Source organism: Armigeres subalbatus, unplaced genomic scaffold (assembly GCF_024139115.2).
Source record: "Armigeres subalbatus isolate Guangzhou_Male unplaced genomic scaffold, GZ_Asu_2 Contig86, whole genome shotgun sequence".
In the NCBI taxonomy this organism is placed as follows: Eukaryota; Metazoa; Arthropoda; class Insecta; order Diptera; family Culicidae; genus Armigeres; species Armigeres subalbatus.
Genome location: NW_026943656.1, coordinates 90,551 through 106,534, shown reverse-complemented (window position 1 = coordinate 106,534; position 15,984 = coordinate 90,551). Strand labels below are relative to the sequence as shown.

The 15,984-nt window shown below is 44.1% G+C and overlaps 1 protein-coding gene across 1 annotated transcript in view; it reads right to left on the bottom strand.

The window, feature by feature from the left end:
• The window catches only part of LOC134204760 (zinc finger protein 700-like), a 51,688-nt gene that overhangs the window by 15,844 nt on the left and 19,860 nt on the right, over positions 1 to 15,984 (bottom strand). The window contains exons 2-3 of the mRNA XM_062679571.1: positions 12,140 to 12,414; positions 6 to 106 (exon numbers count right to left, since the gene is read on the bottom strand). Of these exons, the coding sequence (XP_062535555.1) occupies positions 6 to 106; positions 12,140 to 12,414 (376 nt within the window). The remainder of the gene's footprint in view (positions 1 to 5; positions 107 to 12,139; positions 12,415 to 15,984) is intronic.

The window sequence follows — 15,984 nt, the reverse complement described above, 5'->3', positions numbered from 1 at the left end:
CTTACCCGCCCCTTTGCCCTTCTCCACCACATCCCAATCGTGCTGCTTGGGATTGGGACGACAGCAGTTGAAGCTGAAGTTCGGAATTGTATGAACAGTACCGAACCTGGCGAAAAAATAACACATAAAATTATCATTTATTTGCACTCGTCGTCGTCATCGTCATTTGCTCCCATCCCCCGACTGTGGAGATCCTTCCTTGCTTGCAGCTTTTGCGTCCGTCTACGCCCGGCAAAAAGTTGTGTATTTTCCGAAGATTGGGACCGAACGAAAATAAGAAAAACTAAAGCGGAATACACACGGAAAATCGTTATTAAGCCTTTTGCACAAAGCGGTACCGCGGCGGGGGAAAAACGTGGAAACGCGTCGTCGTCGTCGTCGTCCGGATAAATCAGTAAGAAAAATAACAGATTCGAAATATTGTTGTTAGCAAGCAAGTTTGAGCCAGCAGCGTGCGGCAAAAAAGGGAAAACCTAAGGAAATGAGAGAAAGAATTTCCATTGAAAAGTGCGGTCTTTCTGAAGCCGAATGAAGCGTAATGCAGCAGCTTCCAGTGCCATTCATTGCGACGGCAAAGACGGCGGACGGAAAGAATTATCAATTAAAGCTGGAAATAACGAGCATTTTAGGGAGAATAAGGAGGAAAAAAACGGTGGGATTGGAAGAAACAAAACTGAAGTGGAGCAGATTTTTTCTTGTCTGATTGTGACGCAGTGCTTAATGTTGAGTTTTTCCTCGGTTTGGGTAAATCTGCAACATGTTTTGTTGCAATTTAACGTTGGTTGGTCACAAGACCTTGTTTTTGTGCCGTTCTGGCTATTTCAATTGTGGATTTTTTTTTCTTACAAAGAGGGAAGTGCAAAATAAAATGGGAATGAATACATTAGCTACGTATCTAAAAGATCTTAATAGGGCTACTGGAAGAATGGTACTTTTAACCTAATTTTACTTCGCTTTGCATCATGCTTTTGTCTTATAAACCGTATAAAACGTAGGCCGTATAAATACGATAGTTAGACACGATCACATTGAAGTTCGCAATCAAAAGGCAGATCATCTATATCTGTCACTTCAATCAGAAAATTTTCAATGTTAGCGAATGTTAATATGATACGACCTGAGTTGCAAAACCATTCAGGACACCTTTGACGTTAATTTTTTATTGCGCTCACAAACGCATTAGATTTGATGGCACAGCTATTCGTTGGGGCAATCGGCTGAATCCGGGGAACGATATTTATCTCAATATCAGCTTCCAACTGTGACGCAAAACATGGGGAGATATCGAAAGCACAATCACTTCCGAGCGAGTCTCACTCACAGATTCGTATCTTGCAGGGGGATGAGGATGCCGAAAAAAAAAATCGCGCGAACAAAGAAAACCCGGTAGCGGCCTAAATTTCCCTCCGATCGGATGGAACGTCGTCGTCGTCGTCGCAGCCGCCGCCTCACCGAGCGGTTGGGCGCCAATGGTGTAGCAGCACCCGAAGAAAAAAAAAACATTAAGAAAACGAATCAATCAATCTCGTTTCGGTATATTGGTTTATTGTTGCGCCCGGCGCTGTAGATTCAAGAACTAAGAGGGATCCATTCAGTTGACGTCTTTCAACGATGAAGCGCGCGCCCGCGCTCGGTGGGGTGGGTGTATTTATTTTCCCAGCAGAGGGGGATAAGCTGATGCATTGTGCGTGAAGAGAACAAAGATTTACTCCCCAATGGCGATGATACAATAATGGTTTGTGGTTGAAAGCTTTAATAAATTCTTGAAACGATGATGTTTCATTGAAGATGAGATCTTTAAAAATAGATTTCCAAGAATAAAGGGAAGCACCGGGCATGGAGTCGTAGGAGGTTAGAACAATTATTCCGTCCTGTTCGAAGGAAGAACTTTTATCGATAGCATGTGTTGCCTCTGTTGCTGCACCAAATGGGGGTAGAAACTTGTGTCCAGCTTCCGAGCTCGCTCGGACGGAGCAACAAGCAGCAGTAGCAGTACCTCCCAATATCCAGAGCACCATATCGGTCCGACATCGTCGCCAGAGTGACTACTAAAATAATATGTTTATACAAGTTGTATCAGTGTTATTTCAAGCGCTTCGATGCTCGTATCCAATTATGATTATACACACATCCCGACGCCAGTGGCGACGACGAGGACAACGCAGCACAGTAGAGTGTGGCACTAATAAAACAAGTTGGTTGTTGCTTGCTTCCTGGTATAAACATGGATGTAGCTCAATATGGGGAAAAGTTCTGACGCAATCGAGTAACTCCGCACAGTCCTTCTTCTCCCAAACGACGTCGGTGAACAATAACAGGCCCTGTTCGGTCGATGGACGGACACACTGACGTATGCCGCCGCTCCCCGCACCGGATGATGGGCAATCCAGCTTTGGATGATAACCCGACGCCAACCGGTGCCGGTGATTCCGAAGTTCCGAACAACTTGGAACTGTGTTGGCTTGTTTTAGTACCTTTTCATAGCGTTTGCAGCTGACGCCATCATCGATTAGTGGGGAGAAAGACAGGCCGTGTGTAAAGGAAGCAGCATCCAGAACGCACGCAGCGTAACTAGACGGAATGAGCTTTTTCGGCCCTGTGCTGCTGCTGAGATGCGAAACTCATTAGGATCAGCAAAACTTCAAGATGACTGAAGTTTCCAATGGTCCTGCGGTGTTCAAGGAATTTTAGTTTTACATTCAATTACTTCAATCAAAGCATTGCTATTTTCTCTCATAAAAAGCTACAAAAACTTGAAAAATGATTTCCTGACATGTTGACAGCGATTGGTAACCTTCTTACGTATCCCACATCCTTCACTTAGTTATCCAACCAGTTCCCAGAGGAGGAGAATACACTCCATTTCTTACGTGCTTGTTTACCGCAATATCTTCGCCAGCGTCGCCTTCATCCCCAAGCCATCAGCTTGCTTCCTCAAACAACAAAGGAGATTTTTGAATGCTGTCTTGCATCATAACCGTTAGCTTGGTTACCGCAATGTGGTGGAGCGGATGGTAAAAAAATCAAAAATCACTCTTGCATGATTAACTCTTAAGGCGATTCAAATATGGTTTCCACTACTATTCGAGATTTTGTGATCCCCCCTCTCCTCTGTCAAGCTTTTTTATATACCTAGTATATGAACAGTCACAAAATGTTAGACCCACCCCTTTAAACCTTTTGACCTTATTTTTGGATGACCCCTTTAATAATTAGTTCCTTTATTGAAAAAAAGTAAAAAGAAATTCTAGACCGTTTTTTTTATAAAGTTCCTAAAATTAAGGCGATCCTGAAAGAATGGTCTGGAATAGTGAATGTAGAAGAAAAAGCTTTTCTCGAAGAAAAAAAATCCGAGAACCGTTCATCGAACCCGATCAGCAACAATTCGCTTTTTTTGGTTGTTTTTTAACTGGGCGCTCGATAACTGGGTTGCAGCACAGTTAAAAAGCAGATAACTGTCAAAAGTAGACGCCAATAGAATTCCGACTCTTTCCTGTCAAAACGATCGAAAAGCAAGTGTAAGGAAAATCTTGTTTGAATAAAAAAAATAATTGTTTTACCTTTTTTATAGGGAGGAAATTAAGAAACATGACTCAATAAAAATATATATGTAGATAAATTCTACTGGAAGAAAATAAAAACAACCAAAATAGCCCACCTGTTAGCCATGCAGGATTTTCTTTGTGACCTCCTCTTCTGTAGTAGTAGTGCCAGCCAGAGTATCAACCGCTTCAACCAGATTTTTCATATCATCTATTATGTTTGGCTCATCAGGTTGAACTGGAGCCCAAACGCGTTCTGGGAACTGGTAAATTATTTTTTCCAAGATTTTTCGTTCATAGACGCACTGATCTCATCCCGTGAAGAAGAAAGCCAATCAATGTTTTGTAAAAGCGTATTTTTTTTGGTTCGATCCTCGAGCTTCAGCTTATCAAGTAGTAATGTTAGCATAAGTTTCCGATTGTACCTTGGTTTTAAAGCATTGATCACTGAATGGTCGGTCCATCGACCGACACTACGAAGTCACATTTGGTTGTAGATATATTACCCAAGGAAACTTATAAATATCAAAGCACAACGTTATGAAAAAGTATAAAATTATTACACTTTAATCAGGTAAACATCTGATACCAAATCTCCTCCGTTATAGTGCGCCGTGCAGTTATCAAGAAGCGGCAACGCTTTTGGTTCTAAGTCAAACTATTTAGAAAATTCTCTGACGTCCAGCACGAACTCATTATAGTACCATGTACGTAATGGATCTCTAGTCATCCAAGCCCTTTTAGAACTATAATGAGAAACATGGGGAAGGGTCGTTAGGCCGAAAGCCTTTGAGACGTCCCGATATTCACTTCGCACTACTCACTTTTCACAGCGAGAACATCTCACTTCTCACTTCTCACTGTGAAAAGTGAGTATTGCGAAGTGGGTAGTGAAACGTCTCACTACTCCTTTTGCATTTCTCACTTTTTACAGCGAGAAAAGAAAAATGAAGAATGAGAAGCGATACGTCTCTCTTCTCATTCCTAATTTCTCACTTTTCAAAAGACCTATGCGGTCAAATAAATGTTTCGGCCAAATGACCTATTCGGGCAAATGACCCTTTCGGCCAAATGGCCTTTTCAGCCAAATGATCCTTTCGGCCAAATTACCCATTCGGCCAAATGACCCTTTCGGCCAGATGGGTTTCGGCCTAATGGTTTGTTCGGCCTAGTGGCATTCGGCCAAATGGCTTTCGGTCGAATGGGTTTCGGCCAAACGACCCTTCCCGAGAAACATTGACTTGTTCACTGGCCGGAAACAAACGTTTGGCGGCGGTTCCAATAAACATCAGCTTTAGCTTGTTGGAACCATCTACATTGCAGCACGACATGAAAGCATATCGCATCTTATTCAGTTTTCGTCCGAAGTTTTTTTTTTCATCAGAAAGGACTTCGGAGCAAGCAACTTAACAAAAATAACAGACTCATATGCGTTATAAGCTTGGGATTTATCCATTTGCCCATTTGCGTTTTCAAAATACTCTTGAATCGCAAATATGCTTCCACATGCAACCCAAATTAACTTCTTAAACGATGCATCCAACCTTCCGAAAAAGCGAAGTTCTCCTCCACGAAATGTCTCCGTTTTTGGATCTCCCGCTGTTGAAGAATCCATACATAAAGCATATCTTCCGTCAGTGATGGAAATTTTATTTCATCATTGTCCTCCGTCCATCTACACCATGTTCTTTATATTGATCTAGTTGGGCAAAATCAAGATGTATTGCTCGCACCGTCAGACAGGTGAACAGTACTCCCCAACGTTTCTCTGCTCTGCGACCTATTACAACGTATAATGGACCGAAATTGTCAATGCCAATATACGGAAATGAACGGCAAAAGGCCTTCAAACGAGAAAACGGAAGGGCGGACATCTCAGGAGCAACTAGTATCGCTTGACTCTGGTTTCAATACTGGCATCTTGACTCTTGACCATACACGGTTTAAAGCTGAATGGATCTGAGGGATGTAGAATCTTCGCCGGATTTCGTCGAGTACAGTCTGGTGGTTAATGTGGCAGTACCGCTGATGAATATCGACGATAATTAGATCTGTTACTGGGTGGCACCTTTCCAGCAATATCGGGCGTTTCGTATCTTCTTCCAGAAAATTGATGTATCTATTCGACCCATCATACGAAGTAATCCGTCTTTGTCAGAGAAAGGACTAAGACCATAAAGCGGACTATTCTTCGGCAACAATTTTTTCCATGGTACTGGTTTTGGTTTCTTGAGCTGACTTATTTCTGTAGCGAACTCTGTATCATGTACTAGCATTAGAGTGAGTAGTTCAGTACCTTTAAGCTCTTCTTGCGTTAGTGGGCCGGTAGCGATACGCTTTTTAGCTAGCTTCCTACGCAGGTAGGCAGGATACCGTTTTACAAATGCTACCCTACGCAGAAGGGTTTTCTTTTAAGGGTAGTCTTCCAACCGAAACAGTAATAGTCGTAAAAAGTGGTGTAACACGTGCGAACGTTTCTCTTCTATGCTTCTACAGCAACGATTAATCTTTGTAGACTCATGCAAAATGGCAAATCCCAAGTGGCTTTGGTGCAGGAACCCTATTTTCGCAAGGGTAGCTTCTACCTAGGTAACCTAGTGAACCCGGTTTTTGCTACCTTCAGTAAAGAAATGGCAAACTCTCGATCAATGCCGCGTGCATGTGTGCTTGTTAACAATGCTATTGTTGCTACACTTATCTCTGAACTAACAACCAGAGATGTATGTGCTGTCACAATTGATGCAACTGGCGGAACCCCCGTCAGGAAATACGTTTATTGTTCGGTTTATTTACCACATGATGAACCATCCCCTACGAATGCTTTCAAACGAGTTGTCATATATTGCACTTCAAAAGGCCTTCCGCTAATTGTCGGCAGTGATGCTAATGCTCATCACATCATCTGGGGTAGCTCGGATATCAATCTGAGAGGCTCCAGCTTGATGGAATACTTAAGTAGTACCGAACTTAGTTTACTTAACATAGGCAATCGCCCAACCTTTATGGTATCTAATAGAGCAGAAGTGTTAGACATAACCCTTTGCTCCAATAGAATCAGTCACGAATTGACGAATTGGCATGTGTCAGATGAGGAATCAATATCTGACCATCGCTATATCTACTTTGATCATTTGAATGTTACTTCGCAGACCTTGCGTTTTAGAAATCCCCGTTCAGCCAACTGGGATCTTTACACAGAGCTGCTCTCTACCAAATTTCATGGATATCTACCTTCTATAGAAACTCCTACCGACTTGGATGATGCAGTTGATACTACAACGTTGCACATCGTGGAAGCTTTCGAAGAAGCTTGCCCTTTACGTTCTGTAAAAACCTCAAGAGGAACCCCTTGGTGGAATTCTGATTTGGCTAAGCTAAGGAAGCAGTGCAGAAGGAGTTGGAGCAGACGCCATTCAGCAGGGACGGATTCTTTCAAGTTGGCTCGCAAAGCTTACAAGAAGGCGCTACGATCTGCTGAACGATCCGGCTGGAAAAACCTCTGTGCAAATGTTTCCAATTTGAGTGAAGCCAGTCGATTGAATAAAATTCTTGCGAGATCCAAGGATTTCCAAGTTGGCGAAATTCGCAAGCCAAATGGCAACTACACTTCTTGTGATGAAGAATCGTTAGAGCACTTATTTGATACGCACTTCCCTGGATGTGTCGATATAATATCTTCGGATGATCCTGATGTCTTTTCATGTAGCTATGGGTCTTGGGCTCAAGCACGTAGAATCATAACTACTGAATCGATTCAATGGGCACTTAACAGTTTTGCTCCCTACAAATCTCCAGGGGAGGATGGGATTTATCCCGTTCTACTTCAGAGAGGTTTCGAACATATCAAACATGTTTTGAAAAAGCTTTTAGTTTGCAGTTTTGCCACTGGGTATATTCCTATATCATGGCGAGATGTCACTGTAAAGTTTATCCCAAAAGGAGGACGTGCTTCGTATGAAGAAGCAAAGAGTTTTAGACCCATCAGTCTGACCTCATTTCTTCTAAAATGCTTAGAACGTATTATCGATCATCACATTCGTGATGACTGTTTGGCAAACATGCCTCTTCACGTTAATCAACATGCTTACCAATCTGGAAAGTCCACCGTGACTCTTCTACACAAGGTTGTGTACGATATCGAGAAAGCATTCGCTCAAAAGCAATCGTGCTTGGGTGCTTACTTAGATATTGAAGGTGCTTTCGACAACGTGTCTTTCGATGCAATATTGGAAGCCGCACGTTGTCATGGGCTACCTAATATTATTACCAAATGGATTCACCAGATGCTTAAAAACCGACATCTCTACTCGACATTACGTCAAGCAGCGATTAGGAAATTAAGTGTCTGCAGATGTCCTCAAGGGGGAGTATTATCTCCACTTTTGTGGAATCTCGTTGCAGATACGCTATTGAGGTTACTCAATAATGGCGGTTTTCCTACCTATGGATTTGCCGACGACTATCTCACATTGATAGTGGGTTTGTGCATTACTACCTTATTCGACCTGATGCAAAATGCTCTTCAGGTAGTTGAAAGTTGGTGTCGCCAATATGGCCTTTCGGTCAATCCGAATAAAACATCTATTGTTCTTTTCACGGAAAATCGTAATCGTAATGGTATTCGTCCATTACATCTCTTTGGTTCTGAAATCAATGTAACTGATCAAGTAAAGTATGTGGGTCTTATTTTGGATTCAAAGCTTTCCTGGACTCCTAACATTGAGTTCAGAATCAAAAAACGTGTATGGCTTTCGGCCAATGCCGACGAACCTTTGGTAAAACTTGGGGTCTTAAACCCAAATATATCAAATGGATTTACACAACAGTTGTACGACCAATTTTGGCTTATGGATGTCTTGTGTGGTGGCAAAAGGGGGAAGTGAGGACAATTCAGTCTCAATTAGGCCATCTTCAAAGGATGTGCCTAATGGCAATTCTCTTGTGCGTTCTCTTCAACTCCCACGGCTGCTCTCGAAGTTCTCTTCGACGTGGCCCCACTACACATACATCTCAAACAAGAAGCATTTTCTTGTACTTACCGACTATGGGTACTCGGTTTTATGGAAGAGAATCCTGTAAATCGCAGTTCTACACACACTTCGTTGTTACCGCTTATGGTTGATTGGGACAAAATTTTCCTTGCTCCAAGTGATCTCACACACGTTAGTAGTTTTCCTTATAGGACATTTTCAACACAATTCCCCTCGCGGGATGAGTGGACATCTGGCTATTTGGAGAGAAGTATGTCGGACACCATTGTTTGTTACACTGACGGCTCCCTCCTCGAAGGTAGAGCAGGTGCAGGCGTCTATTCGCGTGAGCTGAGATTGGAACAGTCACACTCACTGGGTACACACTGCACTGTCTTTCAAGCGGAAATATTTGCGATCATGTGTGGAGTGCAATCTGCACTGCAGCAACGCATTATGGGCAAAGTAATATACTTCTGTTCAGATAGCCAAGCAGCTATTAAAGCTCTCGCCTCGGCCAACTCAAGGTCGAAGTTAGTAATCGCATGTCGAACTCAAATTGAGGAACTGAATTCAGTAAATTCTTTACACCTTATATGGGTACCTGGCCATTCTTCCATAGCTGGAAACGAATTGGCTGATGAGTTAGCTCGTAATGGAGCATTGCATGACTTTATTGGTCCTGAGCCAGCTATTCCAATATCCAAGTGTTGGGTGAAGCTTTTGATCAATTATTGGGCTGTCACTCAGCACAAATGGCATTGGAGTAGTCTGGATTCATGTCATCAAACAAAATGGTACATCCGGGAGCCATCTCCGGTAGTAGCAAGCTATTTAGCTAATCTGTCTAAACAGAATTGCAGTGTCTTAGTCAAGGCCTTGACAGGTCACTGCCGACTGAACTATCACATGGTCAATATTCAACGCGTTGAATCATCTGTTTGTGGTAGTTGTGAATCCGATTATGGAACTTCTTATCATCTAATATGTAACTGCCCAGTCTATGCACAATTGCGCTTCCAAATATTTGGTAAACACTTACTTAGTGAAATTGACTTCAGAAACCTGAACCTTCAGAGTATTTTGTTGTTCATAACCCGTTGTGGTAAGGAGCTATAAGCTCTTGTACGCTTATGCGTTGTATGCCCTCTTCAAGGGCCCTATTCCAAACATTCCACATTCTTTTCCTTTTTGTTCACTTCCTTGTCCGTCAGGTGTGTGATTAAAAAGGCTGTGAAGGCGATGGCACAAATCTCCCAAATTGAGGTGAACGTGCCCCTGGAGCCGACGTTCTGATACCTGATACCTGAACACGTGCGAACGTTTCTCTTCTATGCTTTGCTCAAACTCTAACGATACATCAGGCCATTGTCCTTTCGACTGCCGAAGCAATTTGTATAGATAGCATTACACTTCGCCGTCCTCTTCGAAGCGCAGATACGCAAACGCTGCGAATCCATTTTCTGATGCGTCAACGAACACATGATGTTAAATGACATTTCGCTCTCCAACTCCAGTCCTTGAACAGTAACATATTGAAACACTGACATTCTCTACCTGCGGAAGGACGCGTAACCATAGATTCCATTTCTCGTACTGCTCGGACTTCACTTGGTCATCCCAACTTACTCCACTTGGCCAAATCTCCTGGACAAATATTTTCAGGAACATGAGAAAATTCGCCAAAAGTCCCAGAGGGTCGTAGATCATCATCAGGGTACTTAAAATCTGCCTCTTCGTTGGTACAACTCTCCCCTGCATCAGATCACTGCTAATCCTCGGGGATACCTTGAACGTAAACGTATCGGTAGCGGTGCACCACCACATGCCAAAGACTTTTTCTGTTCCCATTTCGCTTGAGAGGTTCAAGCTTTTTTTACCTGGTCTCGATTCCAGCTCCCGCAGTACATATTTGGAATTCGACAGCCAGTTGCGTATTTCAAAACCAGCCTCTCCATGTACAAATCGAACATCCTTCGCCAGTCACTAGATAGCATATCGTCAACTGTTCTTCCACTATCGCCTCTACTGTTTGCGGAAACCGAAATCGTAGCGCATTGTGATTTTTCACATATTAAGCGCAACTTGGTGAGTCATCACTTTCATCGCATAGATATCTGGACTGCGATTTTGCTCACCGTTACGTCAAAGGAGCCTCTGGCACAGCTGGTCGATTTTGTCCATCTGCACCTGATGAAATCTCTCCCTTATATCAATTTTTGGAGTTTGGAGAGCTTCCTGTCACTTTTGCCACTACATCCCATACTATTAGTAGTTTCCCCGGCTTGTTCGGGTTCAATACGGGTATCCGGGCTATCCGGTAACCGCACGCCATCATACCTCCGAAGCAACACAGTAAGTAAGTTTCGTAACGCCTTTCCTTCAAGTGGGTCGTCGTCTTTCGAAAGAAGGGGCATTGCAGGATGTGATATTCCTAAATTGTCCAGCAAAAAGTAAGACTTGACTATATGCTATGCAGTTCGGTGTCGTTCCTCTGGCAACACGAACATAAATGTACGCTGTGAAGTCTGTCATCGGCTGTGATTTTATGACACAAGGTCCGAACACTATCCAGTCAAGACAAGTTTATCGGCTATCGGTTCATTATTTCCTCCTTCTCTGCTATTCAACGTATGACCAAAACGGCAATTATCCATTCCAATAAGCATCCTCGAACGAATATCTTGGTAAAATACAACCGGTAGATTTATAAGATGTGAGTACTTTTGCGCAAGTTCTTCCATGACAATAGGTTGTTGTGGAAGAGCATAATTTGCTACGGTATGCACTTTGGGAACCCAACAAGTACTTGTGCCTTTCAATCCCGATATCGCTAACGATAGCATTACGGAGTTTGATTCCTGTCTTTGATGTTCTCAGAGGCGGATTTAGCCGGAGGGGCGCCCCGGGGCCGAAAGCCTGTGGGGGCCCTAAAATGCACAAAAAAGGTTGGTTTTGGTACATAAGATTTGTGGGGACCTGGGGCCACGGCCCTCCCGGACCCCCCCCCCCTCCTAGATCCGTCCCTGGATGTTCTGCCGTCCATTCCAGACACAATGGGTATGATTCTCCTTCGAGTTTTAGTTCTTCCAGTAAACTATGTTCAATCAGCGTTGCCGAAGAGCCTTCGTCCATGAAGAAGCACTGGAACACATCGGAACTTGACTGAATTTGCTAACGTAGGTATTGCACATTTCAACGATTGTTTCCTTGTTTTGCAGCGGATCCGATGTTTGGGCATCCTCCACTCGCTGGTATTTGGAATCATCATAAAGTAACTCGTGATGCATGTATGTACAATCATTTCTTCCGCAAGCTTTTTCCACTATGCGCCAAAATGATTCACCAGACACTTCGGACACAATTTATTTTGCTTCAATTCTTCTCACCGTTCTCCGACGCTCATTCCTTTGAACTTCTCACATAAACCTACATTGCTGCATCCTTCTTTGGCAAATGACACACAGCTTGACAGCAGGTTTCAATGTACCCTTCGAAGACATTGTAGATCTGGAAGCCTGACCAGAACTTCACTCGAAATGAACGTAAGCTTCATCCTTTCGTGCACGCTTGTCTAGTTTGCTGGCATATGTACTCATCGACCGTGACTACACACGCTGCCTCTACCAGTGTTCCCAACCAAGCACCGAAGTCTGACAAGGTAGTAGCTTGCAGAGTTTGCCGATGTTTCGCCCAGTCGAGATGATTGTTGGCGATAGTCTCTCAACAAGCTCTTGCAGCAGTGCTACGTTGCAGAGGTGCTCGTTCAAACCACAAGCTACGATCGTTGCGCACATGTTCTTCACAGCGACACCGAAGTCGATCAGGGTTTCTAACCTCTCAGTCTTCGGTTCTGGCATCTCCCGAATCTTACAGACCAGCGAATGCACAATTTTTTGTTTCTGGGCGACCGAACAATTTACGAGGCGTACTAAGTACAGCCTTGAGTCCAGCTGGATACAACAACCGGCTTCTCACCGCATCTAGTACTTTTCCTTTTAAACTCCTCTGAAGCCGAAGAACGTTCTCTTCGTCGCTGAAGCCGCACATCATAAGGGGATAAAAAGGGGCCACTCTTCTGGATTACCGCTGAAGAAAAAAAAAAGCTGCTTGGCAACTGCATGCCGAGCGGCAAGCTGACTCCTGCTTAACTCGTGGGAATGGACGAAATGATGACTCGGGTCAAATGGATCTGCGTCGACGTTCAAATCACTGTTATTCGCTTGCACTGAATCGTTCGCGCCAATTTCCATTGCTCGTAGTCGATCTTCAAGTCGCTTCGTTTCGATATCCTGCTTCTTCGCCATCTTCTGAAGCTGCCTTTCAATCCTCTCCATAGTTTTACACATGTCCGTAGAAGCATTGTTGTCATTTCCTAGCGTAGTAGAATTTGCGCATGGAGGAAGTACAACTGGTGGAGCTGCCAGCTCTCTCCGGATTTCCTGTTCCCTTTTCTCCATACGACGCTCGAACTGATTCTGTAGATCATTTACCGCATTTTTTAGCTCATGGTTCTTCTCCTCCAGCATTCTCTTGTATGTTTGCTACTGCTCCACGAATCTACACTCCATTTCCTCCATACGATGCTAAAACTGCACCAACAGTCTGGCTTGTTGCTCCCGATTATCTTCCTATGACTTGGATGCTCCATCTCGTACTGATACTCTCAGACGGATCTGAGTAACCTGAGCTGCCCGCCTTGCTTTCATTGGCCCGAAGGCGACATATGGCCGAGAATGCCGTTTCGCCGAAATGTTGATAGAAAGGGTAGTTGACCAAATATGTAGTTCGGCTGAAATGGTCGTTTAGCCGAATTTTATTTTACCGAACGAATTGTAAGACCGTAAATGTGATTTGCCAAACGGATCATATGGCCAGAAATGTTTTTCAGCCTAATAATAGTAAATGTGAGAAGTGTAAAGGGGTTGATGAAAATTGAGGAGTGAGAAATGAGAAGTGAGAAGTAAAAAAATGTGAATCGTCTCACTTATTTCGTACTTCGCCCCTTTCACAGTGAGAAGAGAAAAATGATGAGTGAAGAATGGGACGTATCACTTCTCAATTCTAACTGCTTTTCTCCCACTTCTCATCTCTAACTTCTCACATTGCTCTTCTTAATGAAAAGTGAGAATGAAATGAGAATTGATAAACACTGATAAGTTACAGTTACATGTTATAATCGCGTTGCACTTATTTACTATCTAAAACTTGGTGTCCGAACTAACCAGTGGCTGCTCTCATTTGCTCTACCAAATCCAGGTGTCACATCTCATAGCTCTGCTCTTAAGATTTCCTTCGCGCTCTCAAGAATTGTATTTCAGGCCACCACAACTTCTCACTTCTCACTTTGCACTTCTAGTTTCACAATTATCATCAATCATTTTACTCCTTGGTAAAGGAATGACTTCCGGATGTAGATACTGCTGGTAAGACTAGGAGCCGACACGACTCGTATGACCTTTATCTCGTACTACAAAATCATTAAATACCGATACCTAACCAAGGGGAATTCTGTTTCGGGAGCTCGAGAACCGATCCTCAAAACACTTGTGGCTACCTCGTCCGGACACTCCTACTATCGTGATCTCCGATGAAATTGGAACATCGCCATTTTCGACCCCTGCGTCCGGAGTAGATTTGACTTGCTAAGCGCTCACAGCCTCTAGCGCAACCTATTACCTGTAATATCGCGCTTTGACCAGGACGTATTGTGGAAAGCATTACGGAAGCCTCCGATTCCTCTAGCTCAGTCCTGGCTTCTGCTCTCTGCGTTTATTTTAGTCGTGGTCTTCAAGCTAGTTGTAGGTCGGGGGTCGTCCAGCCAGTCGGAAGCGGCGGGAAGAAGGCCTGCCAATAGCTTGAATACGGCGAGCATCCAGCTACTCTAAATATCAATACACATCAGCACTGCCTGTTGAATCCACGTCTTCCAGAGTTCCAGTACGCTACCAGGACGCACTTATGCTGCAAGCTCTGATGCAGCCCCTTATCCTTCCTACTCAGTAGTTACATTCTTGCTAGCGATCAGCAGACGTTCCGATCCTGTGCTTTGGTCAGAAAGTGGTGTCTTCCGAACTCCTTATGTTGGTAAGTACTCTCAGCCAATGAATCCTTCGAACAGACGTAAAACTACGAGTCAGGAAGTTTGCTCGCGTTCGTTGCAATATTTACAACATCGATCCAATGGATCGGTTGGATCTATCATAAATACGTTATTATTTATTTATTTAGACTAAGGCCGAAGTGGCCTGTTCAGTATATAAGAGTCTTCTCCATTCGGCTCGGTCCACGGCTAAACGTCGCCAACCACGCAGTCTACGGAGGGTCCGCAAGTCATCTTCCACCTTGCCCGCTGCGCACCTCGCCTTCTTGTGCCCGTTGGATCGTTGTCAAGAACCATTTTCACCGGGTTACTGTCCGACATTCTGGCTACGTGCCCGGCCCACCGCAGTCGTCCGATTTTCGCGGTGTGAACGTTGGATGGTTCTCCTAGCAGCTCATGCAGCTCGTGGTTCATTCGCCTTCTCCACGTACCATCCGCCATCTGCACCCCACCATAGATGGTACGCAGAACTTTCCTTTCGAAAACTCCAAGTGCATCTTCCAGGTGTCGTGCCTTAGAGGACTACCGGTCTAGTGAGCGTTTTGTAGATTGTCAGTTTGGTACGGCGGCGAACTCTATTCGATCGAAGCGTCTTGCGGAGTCCAAAGTACGTACGATTTCCAGTCACTATGCGTCTCCGAATTTCTCTGCTTGTATCATTTTCGGCAGTCACCAGTGAGCCCAAGTACATAAATTCTTCTACCACCTCGATTTCGTCACCACCGATGCAAACTCGCAGTGGGTGGCTCACATTGTCTTCTCCTGAACCTCTTCCTATCATGTACTTCGTCCTCGACGTGTTGGTGACTAATCCGATCCGCTTGGCTCCCCTCTTCAGTCTGATGTAGGCTTCCTCCATATTCTCAAAGTTACGTGCCATAATATTCATGTCGTCGGCGAAGCCAAATAGCTGAACGGACTTATTGAAAATTGTACCACTCGTGTTAATCCCTACTCTTCGTATTACCCCTTCCAAAGCGATGTTGAATAGCAGACACGATAGACCATCACCTTCCCGTAGCCCTCTGAGGCTTTAGAAGGGACTCGAGAATGCCCCTGAAACTCGAACTACGCGCATCACCCGATCCATCGTCGCTTTGATCAATCGTGTCAGTTTACCCGGAAATCCGTGTTCGTGCATTAGCTGCCATAGCTGGTCCCGTTCGACTGTATCATATGCGTTGTATTAGCGGCATTTGTGCAGTATTTGGCGAATTCCGAACACCTGGTCCGTGGTGGAGCGTTGGATCACCTCACGTTCGTTCGTAAGAAGGTTCCCGTTCTTGTCCTTACTCATATCAGGCTGTGGCACGTGCCCCTTACGTGAACGGTTTAATTTCTCATAGAACTTTCGTGTGTTATTAGCGCG